At 39.3% G+C, this 19,424-nt stretch overlaps 1 protein-coding gene across 1 annotated transcript in view; it reads left to right on the forward strand.

Moving 5' to 3' along the window:
• Positions 1-19,424, forward strand: part of LOC108804424 (serine/threonine-protein phosphatase 6 regulatory ankyrin repeat subunit B-like) — a 102,781-nt gene that overhangs the window by 67,188 nt on the left and 16,169 nt on the right. The window contains exons 15-20 of the mRNA XM_018576142.1: positions 2,865-2,945; positions 3,424-3,535; positions 5,567-5,638; positions 12,248-12,449; positions 15,810-15,897; positions 18,084-18,201. Of these exons, the coding sequence (XP_018431644.1) occupies positions 2,865-2,945; positions 3,424-3,535; positions 5,567-5,638; positions 12,248-12,449; positions 15,810-15,897; positions 18,084-18,201 (673 nt within the window). The remainder of the gene's footprint in view (positions 1-2,864; positions 2,946-3,423; positions 3,536-5,566; positions 5,639-12,247; positions 12,450-15,809; positions 15,898-18,083; positions 18,202-19,424) is intronic.

A 19,424-nucleotide genomic window follows, 5' to 3' on the forward strand; every position in this document is an offset into this window, starting at 1 on the left:
CCTCTATGCCTGGCCTGTATAAGCAGATATACTCACTGCGGACAGTTAAAAATGATTGTACTTACAGACTTCCATAGGTACAACAACATAAGCAACTTATATATAACTATATAATTACAGCAGATGATAGGAACAGCAGTTGAACGGTTATAGTATTGTGCGGTCAGAAAATGATGCCTTTCCTACGTACTGTGCAGATCACATGTGTGTCCTTGTTACATGTGGCTTTCAACTGTGCCCATGACACAGGAAGTACTGCACACAGGAAGAAGGGTGGGGCTACACTAGGGGGAAATACATCGTCACATGAGGAATAATTACAGAAAACATGTTTGTTACAACAAAAGGCCACTAGATGGCAGCATAGGATAACACATGAATTTAGCTATGAGAAAATAGTTAGGCAAATCACACTATATAAATTCTAACCTATATAACAATGCTAATATTAACTGAGGCTATGCATCTCATATTCTATGCCCCTGTTGGGGCGGCACAAGAGACTCTTCTGCATAGCAGAAGACACCCTGATGAGCTGATAAAAAGAGACTTGGTTTCACTGGACTAGGGACCCCTTTTGGAAAGGCCTCAAATACCAGTGAGCCCACTTCCCCTTTGGGATGCAGAAAGAGAGAGTGCCTAAAAGCTTTGAGCAATGAGATGCGGAAAAGGCCCTTTGAAGTCTCAAAAAGGGCACCTAGATAGACATGCTGCTGAGTTGGACCCAGTTGACACTTCTGCTAGTTTAGGAGCCATTTCTGTAGAGTTGAAATCAAGGTCTGTTTGGGGAGGAGAAGAGTGTCTCTGTCCCTCACTAGCAGAAGGATATCGTCCTAAGAGTGAAACACATGTAACCCCTGTTCATGCAAGTGAGCTAGAATTTCTACCAGAATCTTGGTATACATTCTTGGAGATGTCAACAGGCAAAAGGGAAGGCAGGTGAATTGCAAGTGGAGTATGCAGCTTGAAAGTTTATAGATAGCATCCAGTCCTCTGGCTGTACAGCGAGAATGATGGCGTGTAAGGATTCCATTTTGAATTTCTCTAATTTGATTAGTTTGTTGAAAATCTTCAGATCCATGACAAGCCCACAACGCCTTGGATTTCTTTCTGATAATAGATATAGAGGAGTGGTATCCATTAAACTTTTCTGATGGAGAAACAGGCCAGATTGCTTTTTGGTAAGTAGTGTACCGAGGTACTGACAGAAGACGCTTCCTTTTTCCTGGGAGCTTGGAAGTGAAGCAATGATCATGGATTTTCTTAAATAGCCAGTGATGTCTTCTGGTAAGTGTTGTTTAGACCCAGGGGTCTAAACAATGTTACACCCACAGAAGCCCTAAGCCATGATCCCACCTCACAGGTCTCTAAGTAGGGAAGAAGTCAGAAAGCTTTTGCTCTAATAGCTGAATCTAAATGATCCATCCATGCATGCATGAAGGGCCCTGGCCACCAAAGTAAGGGCGATTGAAGGTCTTCAGGCGTTGCATATTGGCTAATACATTTTCTTTATCAATCTTTCTGTCAAGGACATCCGTGAAGGATACAGACTCTTCCATAGGGAGAGTTACATTCCTCTCCAAATGCATCACATCCACAACTGGAGGTCAGGGGGTGAAGAGCTTGGCTCTAGCAATAAATAAAACTTAGAAAGTCTTAGAAAGTCTATTGAAGTAGGGTGGCTTCCCGTCTGCTTTCTTTTATTCTCCTAATTTCTTGCAGAAATAGAAAAACTTCAGAATGTTTATCCAGCTTCAGATAACAGCGGCCAGCATGCTGGGGAGTAGACATGTGCAGGACGAAAAAATTTGTTTCGGACGAAACAAATGAAACACATTTTCATTTGTTTCATCAAAGGAAACAAATTTTAATGCTGATTCGGAGGCAACAAGCCTCCAAATCCGAAACCGCACAAAGGAACTGCAGAACGAGTAGTGGTCGTGTCAGCCGAAAGCGCGTTCTGTGCATGCGTGCCGCCATTTTGGAGTATATCTTGGTATACACCAAGATGGCGGCACCCGAACATGTGGGCGTGCCATCTTGGTGTATACCAAGATATATTTCAAAATGGCGGCGTGCACCCTGCCTCCAAGATGGCAGCATTTTGCTGTTATGCGATTTTGCCAGCTGTCGCAAGTCCTTGACTTGCGACAGCTGGCAAAGGAGGTACCACCAGCTGATGAAATTACTCTGCCAGGCTAGGCTTGGATTCCTGGAATACTTGTTACATGAGTGGCACAATTTTATTACTTTTAACATTCTTGTCTCTAGCTGAATCTGCAAAGTAAGAGGAACACATTAGTTTGCCCAGCTAGGTATCAGTGCCACATGGCCAGCATTACTCTTCAGGTAGGGAGGCAAATGATGCACGATGGCACAATTAGTAACCCAAGGACTAAGACTTTACCCAGAAGAGGCTAAACCTGGATGGATACAACTAGCCAGCTATAAGTGGGAAAAATGGTTGGCAAAAACCTTAGTGACAATGTTGAGGACAAAATGGTATAAGAGAGAATGGGGGTACTCTGTGTGAGGGAAACATTTATGGTTATCACTAGTTCTGATGTTAGGGGTAAAGCCATTGTTGGCAGCAGGAACTTTTATTTCCTGTAAGTAAGCTCTGAGCTATTGTACAATATATACATATATATATATTAGAACATTTCGTATATGACTAAATTTGTACAGTAAATGCCGAAAGCCCGACCAAGGTTCTCACCCATCCCTAGGAGTTCACAAATGATCGATGAAAGCTGTAAAATCCTGAGACTATGCTGAATCTCTGTGTCTCCTTAGTAAATACAAGGAATATAACATGCGCAGGTATGCCAATGATATGACATAAATCATTTATTGTTTTGAAGGAGAATAATCATGGGAAGAGGACATGAAAATACAGAAGACTCTGATGTATTCTCTCCTGTAAAAGAAAAAGAAGCAGCCACGTAAGTTGTCCATGCTAAGAACCATGACAATACAGTTCTTTATCAATAGATCTTAAAGGACATGCTACAAAATGTTAGCCTGCTACATAATGGAGATCATGTTCCATATCCACTGACCACTGTGTTCACTAAAACATCATCATGCATATTTTATTTACTGTGTGTACATAACTGAGCGGTTGAGAACCACTGATCTAAACCATAACATGATCAAAACTGGTGCTAGAATACCTTGATTCATTCAGTCTTTTTTGCTATTGAAGGTGGCAGAAATTAGCAAAAAATGTCTAGTCTAGATTTCTATGTAATATATTTTTCCACATGGCTGCCATAGCAATGCAGACAGATATAATACAATATTACAATATAAATACAACAATATTGTATCCAGTGAGTCTCAACTTAATTGATGCTACAGATATTTCTTACATTCTTCATAGCACTGTGTTGTTCACTGTAAATAATATTTTTAAAACAGGTGCTTGCAATATCTGCTTGAGAACAAAGCCGACCCATCAATTTGTGACAAAGCTGGGTACAGTGCCATCCATTATGCTGCTGCCTATGGTCACAGAGAAGGCTTGGAATATGTAAGTATACCGTATGATATAATAACAATAGACACACTGAATTAATTGTAACAATGTTTTCTTGCATGCTAAAACAAAACAGTGGGCAGATAGTACATGTTAAATTAGATCTTAGTGAACTGACTTAGGTGGCTGAATTACTGTCAGGTTTACTGTGTTTCCAAGCTTGTCAGATTGCTCAAAAAGCTTGGGATCAATTTGGAATTTACACTGGTCCCCTATTGCCCTATTATGTATTTAGTAGGCTTTCTAAAGGCTATCCAGATTTCAACCAGAATAGTAAGATTCATATATCTGTGGTGGCCCAACAGTTAGCGAGTGACCTTCCCGTCCTAATTCATTATTTTCCTGTTTTGATGGGTACATATAAATGATTGCATATAAATATGTGGCACCTGTTGTTTCGAGAGATCAATAGCCCACACTGATCACTGAGCTATATAGTACAGTAAATGCATAATTCTACATAGTATAATAAAATATTAGAATGTAAACAGGTTGCACTTTAGGTGACAATTGGATTAATCATTATTTCGCCCATTAGGTTGCAGGCATTATTTTGGATTATTAAAGCATCGCTGCACAAATGGATTTTGGTCAGTTTTATGTGAAGTTTTATTTTCAAGTTTATGCATTTTAAACTTATATTTTATAGTTTATCTTTTTGCTATTTTTTATAGTATTAAAGTCAGATTGTCACTTTTAGTTTCTCACGGAGAGATTTTGTCTCCCATCCTGAATTGAGCGGAAGAGAGCATGTTCTACCTTTGAGATCCCACTTCCAGTTCACACATTGGTCTACTGTATCCTGTCCTATCTATAGCTAGCAGTGAGATTGCCCTTCCAATACACAGAGCTTACTAACTAGTTTTCATACCAGCAGTGTATATGCATTTAATCCCTCAGTGATCAGCCCCTAGATTATGAACATTAACCCCTCAGAGACCACTTTCCTTTTTATAAGCATTATGCCCTCAGTAATCAGCCACCAGAGAATATATATCAGACTTTCAGAGGTCAGTCTCCATTGTATGACCATCAACCCTTTAATGATCAGCCTTTACAGTATTTACTTTTCAGTTACTAGTATACATACTCTGGGGGCTGCTTATTGCAGTGTTAATGGTTAGTGAGGGATAAATACACTTATGGGTTTATTTATTTATATGCTGCCTGGGAGGATGCTGATCACATGGAACTGGCACCCCTAGATGGCGATGAGGAGTCTAGGAAATTCATTTACTCCTCAGCGCTATCTAGGAGTGCTAATTCCTTGTGAACAGCATCCACCCTGCAATAAATAAATAAACCCATATGTGTATTTACCCCTCAGTACCATTAACATTTCAATAAACAACCCCCAGAGAATGGACATTATCATGATCGCTATGTATTTAATAAAAGATATTTATATTTATATTAGTTTTGAGATGTGGTTTGTATATTTTACAGGTACTAAATATTTAAAGTGAAACTTTGAAAAAGATAACTTCAATAAAAAGTTGTAGCAGAAAGCTGACAGCCTAAGCTCATACCTTCTGTGTTATGCTGTGCCTGTCCAAGACTGCCTAGAGCCCCTCCCGGAGTGTCTCCAGTTTCCCATAGTGGAGAATAAGCACATCCTTAACTCCTCATCCCATAATGCAATACTAGTGCTTGAGTAACCTATCAGCAAGCCTTGGCTTTGACACATGGGGGCATACAGATCACTATACAATGCAGATTTTGATTAGGTCAGTATTTGTTTTTAAGGAGTGCTCCTGGTGGTGCTGGAGAGGCACATTGTGACATAAACGGTATGTACTAAGCTTATACATCAGCTGTCTGCAACCACGTTTAATATATTTAACTGGTCTTTCCCACAGGTTAATCTTAATAGTTTTGTATAATATCAATCATCTTATACTAGAGAAACTCTATATATGTTAAGGAGCCATCCAGACATTTCCATTTTTGTTCATGTTTTGTGTGCAGTTCTACATTTAATAGTGTAAGAAATTTGACACTAATGACACAAAACTTTCTTTTTAGCTGCTAAAAAGAACTGAAGATATTACTGATGTTGCAATCCCTCCAACTACGAAAAGCCCTTTACACTTGGCGGTATGTCTTTTACATTTCTAATATGATGATCATATGAGGTTCTTTATCTAAAATGGAACCTTAAAATGTAACTGAACTCTTGAAGCTGTGCCTCAAAATGGCAGATAGAGGGCAAAGTACTAGTCACCATTATTGCTTGTGGTCCCCCTTCAGCTATTCTTTTCATATTACTCTCTTACGTGCTTTGTTCTGCATTTTTTCTCTGTGTGGAGGCTGCCATCTTGGTAGAGGCAGGGCTTTGCTTCCTTATTACAGAGCCTCGAGGAAGTAAGCAACACAATGGTGATATTAACAAATCTTATTCCAAATCTCCTGATTCTAGCAGTGATAGGCAGCAATGACTTTGATTTCAAACTGCATATATAAGACTATGAGACACATTCACATACCAAGAGGTGCACTGCTATTATTTAGTAGGAATTCCAGACAAAATGTATCAGCAGAATTACCATTTATAGATGTCCCCTATAAAATAGCAAATCTTACATTTTATGTAACAGTTCCACTTTAAGAATTTGTAGTCTTTTTTTAGATATGCTTGTAAATGTTATCAGTTTAACAGTAATATGATAATTAGCCCTCCTTACCATCTTGTCTTGAATTGTATTGTGATTGTAATGTCTTCCTTATATTGTAAAGCGCTGCGCAAACTGTTGGCGCTATATAAACCCTGTATAATAATAACAATAATTACGGATGCACCGAAATTTCGGCTGCTGAAAGTGCCATGACGGACGAAAATGTGTCCAAAAATTCAGTGCACCCCAGCTTCTCTCCTCCTGTCTGGGCGTCGGTCTATGTGTCTTCCGATGCAGCGGACGGCACCCAGCGAAGAGAAGAGAAGGTTTCAGAATGCCGAGCGCTGGGGGAAAGGAGTGCTGCCAGCGTTGCAGGAGACTGAGCTCTCCTTCCGCACCTCCCGCACCTCCCAGCTCGGTCTCCTGTATCAGGATGGAGAGCGGTGACTGGAGGAGAGCCCTGTGATGTCATAGGAGGCGGAGCTCCCCTCCCGGACCACCCTGCTCTGCTTCCTGTGATGGTTGATGCAGGATGGAGAACAGAGTACAAACATTCAGCTATCAGTTGAACGCTGAATGTTTGTAAATAACTGTACATAGTGTGAGTTACTATGTCCCAGTTATGAATGAATGGGAAGTGATCTACATCACTTCCTGTTCATTCATGGTTGTGGACATAGTAACTCATACTATATCCACAATGTATGAATGAACAGCTGCAGTCAGTATAGAGGCTTCCTGTTCATTCAGTGCTGGGGCTGCAGAATGAGAGAGTTCAGACTCTGTGTCCTTGATCTCTTTTTCTATTTTAATAGGGAAATATCAGGGGTCTGATAAGACCCCTGATATTTCCCTATTAAAATAGAAAAAGAGATCAAGGACACAGAGTCTGAACTCTCTCATTCTGCAGCCCCAGCACTGAATGAACAGGAAGCCTCTATACTGACTGCAGCTGTTCATTCATACATTGTGGATATAGTATGAGTTACTATGTCCCAGTTATGAATGAATGGGAAGTGATCTACATCACTCCCTGTTCATTCATGGTTGTGGACATAGTAACTCATACTATATCCACACCCCATGAATGAACAGCTGCAGTCAGTATAGAGGCTTCCTGTTCATTCAGTGCTGGGGCTGCAGAATGAGAGAGTTCAGACTCTGTGTCCTTGATCTCTTTTTCTATTTTAATAGGGAAATATCAGGGGTCTGATAAGACCCCTGATATTTCCCTATTAAAATAGAAAAAGAGATCAAGGACACAGAGTCTGAACTCTCTCATTCTGCAGCCCCAGCACTGAATGAACAGGAAGCCTCTATACTGACTGCAGCTGTTCATTCATACATTGTGGATATAGTATGAGTTACTATGTCCCAGTTATGAATGAATGGGAAGTGATCTACATCACTCCCTGTTCATTCATGGTTGTGGACATAGTAACTCATACTATATCCACACCCCATGAATGAACAGCTGCAGTCAGTATAGAGGCTTCCTGTTCATTCAGTGCTGGGGCTGCAGAATGAGAGAGTTCAGACTCTGTGTCCTTGATCTCTTTTTCTATTTTAATAGGGAAATATCAGGGGTCTGATAAGACCCCTGATATTTCCCTATTAAAATAGAAAAAGAGATCAAGGACACAGAGTCTGAACTCTCTCATTCTGCAGCCCCAGCACTGAATGAACAGGAAGCCTCTATACTGACTGCAGCTGTTCATTCATACATTGTGGATATAGTATGAGTTACTATGTCCCAGTTATGAATGAATGGGAAGTGATCTACATCACTTCCTGTTCATTCAGTGCTGGGGCTGCAGAATGAGAGAGTTCAGACTCTGTGTCCTTGATCTCTTTTTCTATTTTAATAGGGAAATATCAGGGGTCTTATCAGACCCCTGATATTTCCCCAGAGCCCAACAGTAAAGTTAAAAAAAAAAGAAATAAAAATACAATAATTGAAAATCAATAACATTTTTCATAAAAAGGTTGAAAAAAAAACACATCATTTTCGGTTTCAGTTTCGTCCTGACAAAATTTTTATTTTCGGTTTCAAAATTTCATTTTGGTGCATCCCTAATCATAATCCATAACATTATGTATTATCAAATATACATTATTCTATGTATATTTTACCGGGTCTCCTCACTAGTAGTGATGATGCACAGTGGTTGTGCCTTAACCTTCTGCCATAAGGTCACATACACATTACAATCTAATGTACAATTTTTGTACAGTCTTGTTTAGCTTTACCAAAGTTAACTGATATGAGGACCACCTACTTTATTATCCAATTAATTTGTATCCAAAGGCTGGCCTTGGCACTACATAGTTGTGGATAGATCTAAAGGAATTTGTACGATCCAATTGTAACCTGTGTGAGCTTTAGTGTAAGTCTAACTGTCAGATCAGGCCAAATGAAAGTAATGCAATCCCTGTCTGTAGATTTTATTGCGGAAGCTGTTAATAAAGGAAGAGTTACACCAGTAAAATACAGATAGCCACAAGAGGGAGAATCTATGAATTGTGTGTATGAATTGAAATAACAACATTTGATAGTACAGAATCCCCAACCTGAAGAGACATCCTTTTGCCAGCTATCTTTAAATGTCTTTTGCCAAGTAGGTTAGTGTGGTATAATGAGAAAGCCCTGGAACTATACATCTCTACAGTACTGATCTTCAGGATTTCCCTTTATAGTCTGTAGAACCTTGCCTTATCATCTTGACTCTGCAATAACATATATATATAACTCCTGCAAAGGAGGTTATTCTTCAGGTGTTGAGATTAATAAAGCATCTGATATATCGTGGCATATTGACTGAGTGCAAAAAAAGGCATCAATTGATAGCATGCTGCCACTGTAACTTAAAGTGTTACTGCCCACGAAGCCCACATATGGACTTTGGAATCTAGATTCAATCCCTTGGAGAACTCGTATTAGCAATCACTGATGAGATGAATCTGTACGAGTGTGGTTGTAAATGGGATTACCTCTAGAGTCCTTCTCATGCTGCGTCCCAGTGGCATAAAAGCATGATTCAGTAGTAACCCTTTACTCCATACCGAAACCAAAAAGTAATCTCGGCCTATTGCTATTTCCTAACAGTTTTACCAGGCCCTACTCAAGGGGATGCATGGCTGTCTATAGGGTGCATATCCCTGCCATTTTGCTTTAGATGCATCGTGTGTATTATTTAGTCTACTCCTCCTTATATACACACCTCTCATTTACATAGTATCATGAGAATCTCTTAATATAAAATACAAAATATATATGCATTACAACCATCACTTTTAATGACTGCTATGACTTTCATTTAATTACTATAATTATTTATTTCATCCGCACTATAAATCTACAGTGTATAATACATTAGACAGTTCAAGCTGCCACAAGCCTGCTCATGTGCATTCATAATAACTTCTTTATTCTCTCCACACTCATTTAAATGATAAACCTGTGTGGTGGCTTCACTTTACCATGCCCTAGTGTTTCTGATATGCCTACTGTTTGTGTTTTCCTGTGTGATGTCGGCAGTCTGCTGCAATGCTTTTCTGTGTGTGGTCAGCAGAAAAAACAGCTTTATATTAAAGCTAATAAGGCTAGTATTTTTATTTATTGTTATTTTTGCCATTATAATTTGATTAAACTTCAAACACATTTACTAAATGAATGTTCAATAAATATTGTTACACAATGAAATGAAAATGATTGGTATTGTATTAGTTTATTTGGTTTTTATATAAATAATAGTTTTATTGAGCACTTCTGTTTTAAGTATAATTAAAGTATATCTATAGCCCAAACATTTCTTTGGCTTTGGATGAAATAGAGATAGTCTAGAACCCCGGTTAGGTCTAATTCTCAACCGCATCCCTGATGGAGGCACCTTCTCTATCTGACGTGGTCACCACTGTCACTGTGACAGAACATGATGGGAAATATAACATTTTATGGTTGTCACTGGAAGAATAGAGGGGAAATCCTCCAGTGGGTCAATTGTTTTGGTGACAACTGTCTACACTCACTTCAGAATGATTAGCTATCACTTTGCTGAAAGAGCAAAAGGTTCATTTTCACCTATAAAGTCATTAGTCACACTGTAGCTTATTAAGGGGACCCTGCGTGGCCCTGAAACGTTGCTTCATTGTGACAATATGGGGTTGATTTACTAACCTTATAAACACACCACGAACATGTATACACCTCTGTAGTGTGTTCCCTCCCAGCATGATCTATGGGTGGAATCTCAACACCTTTGTAGTGTGTACACACCCAGCAGGTGTGTTGTGCAAAGCCCTGCATGAATTTGCAAGGTGATGTCGTGTAAATTAGCTCTATGTTGTGTTGCTTACGTTGATGAATGCAGGAATGTAAATGCATGAGCTAACCATTTTTCTCTAAACTGTGAAGCAGCATTATATATGCATCATGTGCATGATTTTTCCATATATGGCATTGGTGGAAATATGCTTTTAGAGACTTTTTGGTTGATAAATACGTTTTGCTGTGTAAAAATCACACGCACCTAGTGCGTGCGTGTGTTTAGGTTAGTAAATCACCCCCTATGTGTCAATAGAGGACGAACACTTGACCACAACATTTGGTCTGCTGGTGACATTCTGTACTATGTTTCCACCCATTAACGGACTAAGGCAGCAAAAAAAACAACAACTTACAGATGTTTTAACTATTGCCTACTGTATCTAAAACCAAAAAAGAAAGGAAAACATTTTTGCTTTAGATACAATTTCAGTTATGGAAATAAAAAGAGTTACTTGCAACCAGTAGAAAAACATTTTTAATGACCTCCTACATATACCTACATCCCAGATGACTGATAACAGCACAAAAAATATTTGTCCAAGTCGAAAACACTGGAGAAAAGAAAACTTGAGCAAAAATTGAACAGAGGTTCACATCATGCCATCAATATCCTCCTTAAAAAAGGATTCTTTGAGTATTGTCTCCAAAAGTTTCTATTTTCTTTACCCAAATGTTTGTACATCAGTCCCATTATTAAAATCAGTAAATCAATGGCATTGCATAACATCCACGACAGCGATAACATAATCAAATTTAGTAAGGTTTAATATTGTAATTTTCTTTATTTCTGCTTTTATTCGGTTTTAGCTGTTCCTATCAAAAACCTTAAAACAGTTTATTTCTAGCCCTAATTAACTATATTTCAAAATATGGACTGGTTAGCAATTTTCTTCATTTTTCTTAGTTTTTTTTGCAGATTTCCCTATATTAGTAATTCTTTAACTGGCAGCATGTGTAGGTAGGGTTAAGCTTTCACTCTCACTGCACTCTGCCTGCACTCTGCAAAGAAAGTCACTGACTGACCCAGTACTAGTGAGGGCCGCAGTTTAATACAGGTGAGGATCTGTCTAACACTGCAGGGTGAAGCTGGCGGTAAAATCTCAGCACAAAGCAAATACAACAGCTGCTTGGAGCATCCATATTTGTACAGAAAGGGGGCACATAAATTGCACAGTGTTAAACGGCAGAGAAAGACAAAGTGGGAGGGGGGGTGCATGGAGGGTAAAATGTTTAATTATTATTATTACATAGGATTTATATAGCGCAGTTTGCGCAGCGCTTTACAATATCTAGCACACTGCTGGCAGGCACAATAGTACAGTTCATAAAGCTACTCTGTATAAAATGCATGCTCTGTGCACAGGGTTTTGAGAGTTGTGGCAGGCTGCATTTGGCAGCCCATTCAAAATGAATGCACTTCAGCTCAACAAATTTAGAGCTTGATGCATTTTTTTTCGCAGCATACCGAATGTTGTGCTTTGTGTTTTGCTGCCGTGGGTTATAGTACAGGTGCATTGTGTGTTGGGGTGCCATTCAAAATAAGGTGTGGTTTGTTTCTGTGCATTACATTAATGGGCCCTTTAGGCCCATATATAAATATATATAAATCTGATCCAAAAAATGTGGTGGGCGGGAATAAAAATGAAGCTAATTCCATAGAGGGCATGGCAGAAATAGTTTGAGAACCACTGCCCTAATATATTATGCCCCCCATTCATTTTCACCACATATATTTTATTACTATTTTCTATCATCACTATTTAGGCATACAATGGACATCATGAAGCTTTGGAAATACTGTTTAATACTTATGCTGAGGTTGATATAAAAGATGAAAAAGGACGAACGCCACTGGATCTTGCTTCTTTCAAAGGGCACACAGAGTGTGTTGAAGTCCTTATTAGTCAAGGAGCTTCCATTACTGTGCATGACTCAGTTACTCAAAGAACTCCACTTCATGCTGCTGGTAAGTTCTCTTTAGTCTTCATTAGTCAGATAAGCATTTTTTTATGACCACAATTTTCCTAAAAGCCATGGCACATGTGGAACCCAAAGGTTTGTTTTGGCTCTCTCTCTTATTTTCAAGGATATCAAGTAGACACACATTCCTCATATATCTTTAAAACGAAAGGCCCCAGTAGTGGTGTGAATGTTTATTTAGGTTGTACACTGTTATCTGCAGTTCATGACCTGTAAAATATAACCCTAGTCTGCATTTAGAGAAGAAGACCCTTTGGGGTATCCATCTGAAGGGGACTTGCCTACGAAGCATCCATAAATATTTTGCAGTTTAATTTCAAATTGAGATAAGCTGGCAACATTACATCTATAGGCTAGTATTGCTGACTTCCTTCTGACAATGCTTGGCTGTTACGCTGATCCTTGAGTTTGAATATTGTATGAATCACTGGGGGTTGATTTACAAAAGGCAATTATGCTATGCACTTTGCAAGGGAAATTTCCCTAAGCTTAGTGAATGTGGTGAAAATTTTTTTGCAAAACATACCCAGTCATGTGCAAGGAAAATAGTGCAGGGCAGTGGCTCAGAAAGTATTTGAACCAGAGGATAAACATAATGACCTAATATAACTAGAGAGCTGGGTTAAAAATTACAATATTGTCCACTAAGTTCAATTTTAAAAATACTAATTGATGCAGAGAAATGCAAAAACCATTATAAAGCCTGTGGTATGTCCAACGGCCCTGAAAAAGCATACTGTATGTACTGTATATGCTCATGTTTTAGAATGTTTTACTGCTGTAATAAAATGGATCTTAAACTTGGAGAATGCAAGATCTTTTATCTTCTGTATATCTGGAGTCTGGACTTTGTACTGGTACTGTAAACAGCATACAGAGTATAAGGTTCCTGGAGAAGAATATGAGTTTTATGCCATGACATTAACCACTTGGATCCTGTTTATATTTACATCCTCTTAAGGGAGGATAAAGATTAGTAAGTGGGGCTCTTATCTCTTTATCTGTGAACAAGTTCAGCTCTATGGTCATCACTTTGTTTTAAAAAGCCCTTCCTGTTTGTCCTACAGTTCCTCTTGGACAGAATCTGATACATACAGTCCTCTGAATGCTAATTGGGATGCTAACTGTCAAGTTAGGCGTGGTGATCTTGGAAATTGGTTGTGTTAATTCCTGCATTAGCAGGACATTCTTGCCCGGTTTTTACCGCTCTGTATTTTCTACAGAGATATCATCCCCCATTAACTTCTTTGTTTGGACAATTTTCCACACACGTGTGTGCAAAATCACTTGTCCTTGACTCAATTTTATCAGTTATCAGCTGGATGAAAACTGACAGGTATACTGTGCAGGTCTTGGATTGTATTGTAACTGTAATGTCTTCCTTATATTGTAAAGTGTTGCACAAACTGTTGGCCCTATATTAATCCTGTATTATAATAATAATAATAATAATAATAAAAACCATGTGTAGCCAAATATACAAGTTTATATATTGGAGTTTATGTATAAACTCCAATTGCATGTAATCACATACATTTCTAATACGATATCTGATAATATAATAAGTATATAGCCTGATCAGCTCAAATACAAAGCAGCTCATGTCTTCTGCATTTCAAAAACATAATAAAAAGCTCTATGACATCTTTAAAAAGTTTACTAGTGCTCACTGCTTCTTGATACAAATAGGAGGCTTTCTGCAAAATCAGTAACACTTTTGAGCTGAACGTTTTTTCTAGCATTTAATTTTTGAGTTTCCAACCACATCCAACTGGCTTCTAAATAACAGCTGACTGTGACACCTTTTGGCGATGGAGTTGGGAGTACCCTCTACCTTATCAAAATGCCTATTGCAGTTGGGTGTGCTGTTGCATTTGCATTGCTGCATACCACATTTTTGTGGCACAATTTTTTAATCTATAAAGTGTTTATGGGTGGGGATCAAATACATACAGTATACATTCCCAGCAAAGTATTTATTTACATTTTAGCTCAAGCACTTACACTCATCATGTTTCTGAACATCTGGCTGCATCTCTCTCAGCTTGTCTTCCCTGAACTTCCTGCCCAGTACAAAATCACAAGAGACAGCACAGTCCCCAGCAGCTGTCCATCTACTAGCTTGGAGAAGGGAGGAAAGAAGAGGAGGGAACAGGGAGAAGGGAAATGGCTTGCCTGGCATTGCCTGTGTGTTTGTGGAGAGACACACAACTTACTAGCACACACAAAGGTGGCTCCATAGGACCCTGCAAGGGAAAGGAGCCACCCTAAAACAGGATATCGGTGCCACATTTAAGGGAACCAGCTGATTCTACAGGAAACTAAAACTTTTAAACATTAAGGAGCAGCAAGTTATTTAATCAGCATTTAAAATGGCTTAATACCTTCTTCCTTTAATATCATTTTAAGCTAATTGTAAATCATTTAGTGAATTCTATAAACTGAGTTCCGTTGTTGTTATATTAGCTGAAGATGATATTGATAATGATTAGTCCTAGCCCTATCTTCTAGCACAATTCAATGCTATGTGTTGATATAACATCTCACCCACCAAGATGGCAGATATCTAACACCAGGTATCTCTCAGTGGAGGCCACCTTAGTTTCTGTTATTTGATTGATTCTTTCACAACATTCATTTTTCAAGTAGATGAAGAGATGATGTTTGTCAAAATGCTGGACATCTGTATTAGTGTTCTGGGAGAGATAAGTCACTACCATTCTGCCACCATAAGCCTCAATTCACAAATAGCGTTTGTGTTTCCCTCAATGTTTTCCACGCAGAAGACTTCACGGCATGAAAACGGTACAAAATTTACAACTGCACGAATTCCGCTCATTTGCGGCTATTACTATATCCGCGAATGCGCGGAATTCGCCCCTGGGCATCTGTTGTAGTTCCCTTTGGAGAGATAAGTTACTACCATTCTGCCACCTTAAGCCTTCATTCAGAAAAAGTGTTTGCGTTTCCCGACAGTATTGTTGGGATCCGTCCCGGCGTTCTCAGTATATCGCTATAGCTCGCTATATATACTGAGCTTTGGGTCACGGAAGGACGTTAGTATATGTCCTCCCGTGACCATAATGAGAACTATGGGGTAAAAAGGTTACCCCATAGTTCTCTTAATTTTGCTGTGAAAGCCAGGAACAGCTGTCATGCTTCTTTGTAAACTATTTTCATGTTATCATGCATCCATGACAAACATTAGCTCAGCGTATGTTATTAAAACATAAGGTCACTTTGTTATCATTCTCCTAAAAGTATAATATGTGTATAATTTCCATGTAAATAATATTCACTAATAATATACACAATCAATAATATTATCTGTGCATTTTTTCTTTAGTTATAAATGGACATACATCATGTTTACGGTTGTTACTTGAAATGGCTGAACACACTGAAGTTGTAAATGTGGTGAATGAAAAGAAACAGTGAGTATTATGTCTTACACTGATCGATTAGCACTATCTTTTTTATTCAACCTCTTTGTTTTGTATATTGCCAATTGACCATCAGTTGTTCATCTTCTTGCAATTCCTAGGTATTGTACACTCAGAATAATAATTGACATATGAATAATTGACTATATAAAGTTATTTATCTTTTGTGGAGTGTATTTCTGTTGCTGTGTTTCAAATTACCTGGCAGCGCAAAGGTAGTTTTAAATAGTGCACTGGAATATGTCTGCTAACAAAATTCTCTAAGTATTACTCGAGATGTCTTCTTCCTGTGATGGTAATAGGCTGATCAGTCATCAAGAGCAGGGCTGTCCCTACACTATTCGCCCCATGCTGCCTAATTATAAGGATGCCCCTCAATCAAGGGAAAAATGACCTTTAGCTAACGAAATCTGCACTGACCTCTCCCTCTATGGAGAAATGCTAATTCTGAACACATTACTGCAGTTCATAGGGGAATATTGCTTGTAATATCTCCTGCACAGAAGCAGGTAGGATCTGAAATAAAGATTGCTGAAATCCTTGGGACATACAATATGTTAGACTTCAGGGCTAATTCACACTTTTATATTTCAGGATCTCATTGATGTCTGCCGGCGGCCATCTTAGTAATGGACGCCAGCAGAGAGAGGAGGGGACATTCACCCGGCGGGATGAGGTATGCTGCCAGGTCCCCTCCTCTCTCCAGATACTGTCGGGCTCTCGGTCAATGACCGAGTGCCCGACTTTTCAGAGGGGGTGACACCAATTGTCAGTGATTTTGGTGTCACCCCTCCGCGGGCCGCACACCCCACCACCCCCTTGTGATGCCACTGGATGAAGGTGCCTAAATATCTAATGTTTTTTGTCTGCCATTAAAAAGGGAAATTACCCTCAAGTTAGGAAAGGGTTGGGGGCGGTAGAGAGAGAGGTTTAGTTCTTCAGTTTTGGAGATATTAACTTTGAAATTGCTAATATTATTGATGGCATGCTAATGTGGGGCTGTTGAACACAGCATAGTACGGCATAGAGAGACATTTTGTGATAGAATGAGCCTGTTTGGATTCCTTAAATAGACGGTGTTAGCCCTGATGCTCCATTACAATCACAAAGAGGAGCGGGCATCCCTGTCTGCTACCATTGAAAATGGTTAAAAGAATGAAGAGGAAACCATTTATTAAAACTCTGGCTGGGGTGGAGGAATATAAAGATATGGTTTTGGAGAGCAGGGTAGGGCCAAGACCAGTTTGTTCTAGAGAGAGAGTTGTAGAAGGTTTTAATTAACTCTATAAACCTTTATGTTTTCATCATGATTTACAGCATTTCAAATAGTACAAAAAAATAATTCTAGACCTTTAATGTAAGTGCTGTTGAATTTTTGGTGATTTAGATTTGGAGGTACCTTATGAGAGAGCACCTTGTGAACCCCTGTTCATTAAAACTTCTTTATCTTATTTTTACCATTCATTACTTAAATTTGGGGAGCTTGCAAATGTTCTACATGCACATTTTATTGATATGTTGAGTCCGAGTATCAAGTTAAAGTGGACCTTTGACTAAAAATCACATCCGTATACAGCCCTGCATGCTGATATAAAAAATCTTACATTCATTAGCTAAACAAACATATTTTTATTATATTTACAATTTATTTTTTCCACTTCCGGGTCCACTTTGGCACAAATAATGTAATCGTGCCTAAGCGTTGCATCTTGGGAAGGTTACATCAGCAGAGCATTGTTGGGAAACATCATCTCTAATCTCTTGAGATCTCAAAGAAAGGCATTTTCCTCCCCTGAGATGATGTGCATGGTCACATGTCCTAGTCACATGTGTCAGAGTTCCAGGAAGTAAAGGTAGATATATTAATCTGCCCCCTAATTAAAATGAACACTGGGAGAATGGGGGGAGAAAGAAAAATAAGGTATGCAAAGAATAAAAAGCCTGCAATTATATAGAAGTATCTAAAAGTATCTCATTGCCATTACTAAACATTTCTAAAAGTGTCTTTGTTGTTATTTTGATGATAAGTAAAGTTCCACTTTAAGTACCTGCCCTCACCATGGATATTTATGTGTATCTATTTTTATATTTTAAAATACTTTTTTAGAGCATGAGATGGGCGATTTAGAGAGATTCTTATTGTGTCTTTTGTAATTTTTTTCCCCTTTAACCAACAGAACACCTTTGATGCTTGCAGTAGAATATGGGCACATTGATGCTGTTTCCTTGTTACTTGAAAAAGAAGCATCAGTAGATACAACTGATATCTATGGATGTACCACTTTGCACAGAGGGGTACGTTTATTGTGTTTTGTGAAACAATAAAAACAATTAAAGACAAACAACCACAAATACTGAACACTTTAACTGCTTAGAATAATGCAAATATTTTTCAAGATTCATGCAACACAACTTAAGGACTTGTTCACACCATATACAGTGCGTTAAAGTGCGGTTAGCTGCTGGCATGCACTGTATAGCTGGGGTTGGAATGTTGCCTGGCGGTGCATTGAAGTCAATGGCACCGCAGCCATGCCCCCTGCCTGCAGTGTGATCTTCCGCACCAGAACACAGGCACAACAATGCCTGCGCTCCGGTCCAGCGCAATTGGTAAAAATAGTGCACGCAGCCTTTGTTTTAGATCGCACTGGACCGCAACGCAGCCACTGATGTGCTACGCGTTCTGGTGTGGGCAATCACACTGTGGGTGGAGGCGGCGTGGCTGCTCTGCCATTGACTTCAATGCACCACCACGCCCCCACCCGCCATAGAACGAAGGGAGCCGGCCAGGATGCGATACAGTGCGTTCCAGCTAGGGCTGCAACAACTAATCGATTATTGAAAAAGTTGTCAACTTTTTCAATCATCGATTAATCGGCTTCCGATTGATTGGCCCTGTTCACGGCTCCACACACGCTGCGCGCCACACCTCCTCCCCACCTCACGCTCGCAGCTGCCAGACCCGCCCACCCGCATTCACGATCGGCACAGGGACGCGGGGAGAAGAAGTAAGGAGGAGCAGGTGTGGGTGGATGACAGCCTCCGATAGACAGGCCCGATCTCCGAAACAAGTTGCTGGAAGACTGCTCAGGTAAGCCTGCACTTCCCTCCCCCACATGGTGCTCTATAATGTATTGCTGGGATTTGTATTCCTCTATAGCTGATGGTACATTGTGCTGTATATTATACAGAGGAGTACAAATCCCAGCAATACATTATACACTTTGTGTATAATGTATTGCTGGGATTTGTTGTATTCCTATATAGCTGGTGGTATTCTGCATTGCGCTGTATAAAAGGACTACAAATCAACGAATAATACATTATAGAGCGCAATGCGGAATACCACCATCTATAGAGTACAACAAATCCCAGCAATAGTACATTATACAGTGGTGCAATGCCGAATACCACTAGCTATAGAGGACTACAACACCCAGCAATAGTACATTATACAGCGCAATGCAGAATACCACCAGCTATAATGTACTGTTGCTGGGATTTGTTGTATTCCTCTA

The sequence above is a fragment of the Nanorana parkeri genome, unplaced genomic scaffold, assembly GCF_000935625.1.
Source record: "Nanorana parkeri isolate BGI_ZX_2015 unplaced genomic scaffold, ASM93562v1 scaffold57, whole genome shotgun sequence".
NCBI classification, from domain to species: domain Eukaryota; kingdom Metazoa; phylum Chordata; class Amphibia; order Anura; family Dicroglossidae; genus Nanorana; species Nanorana parkeri.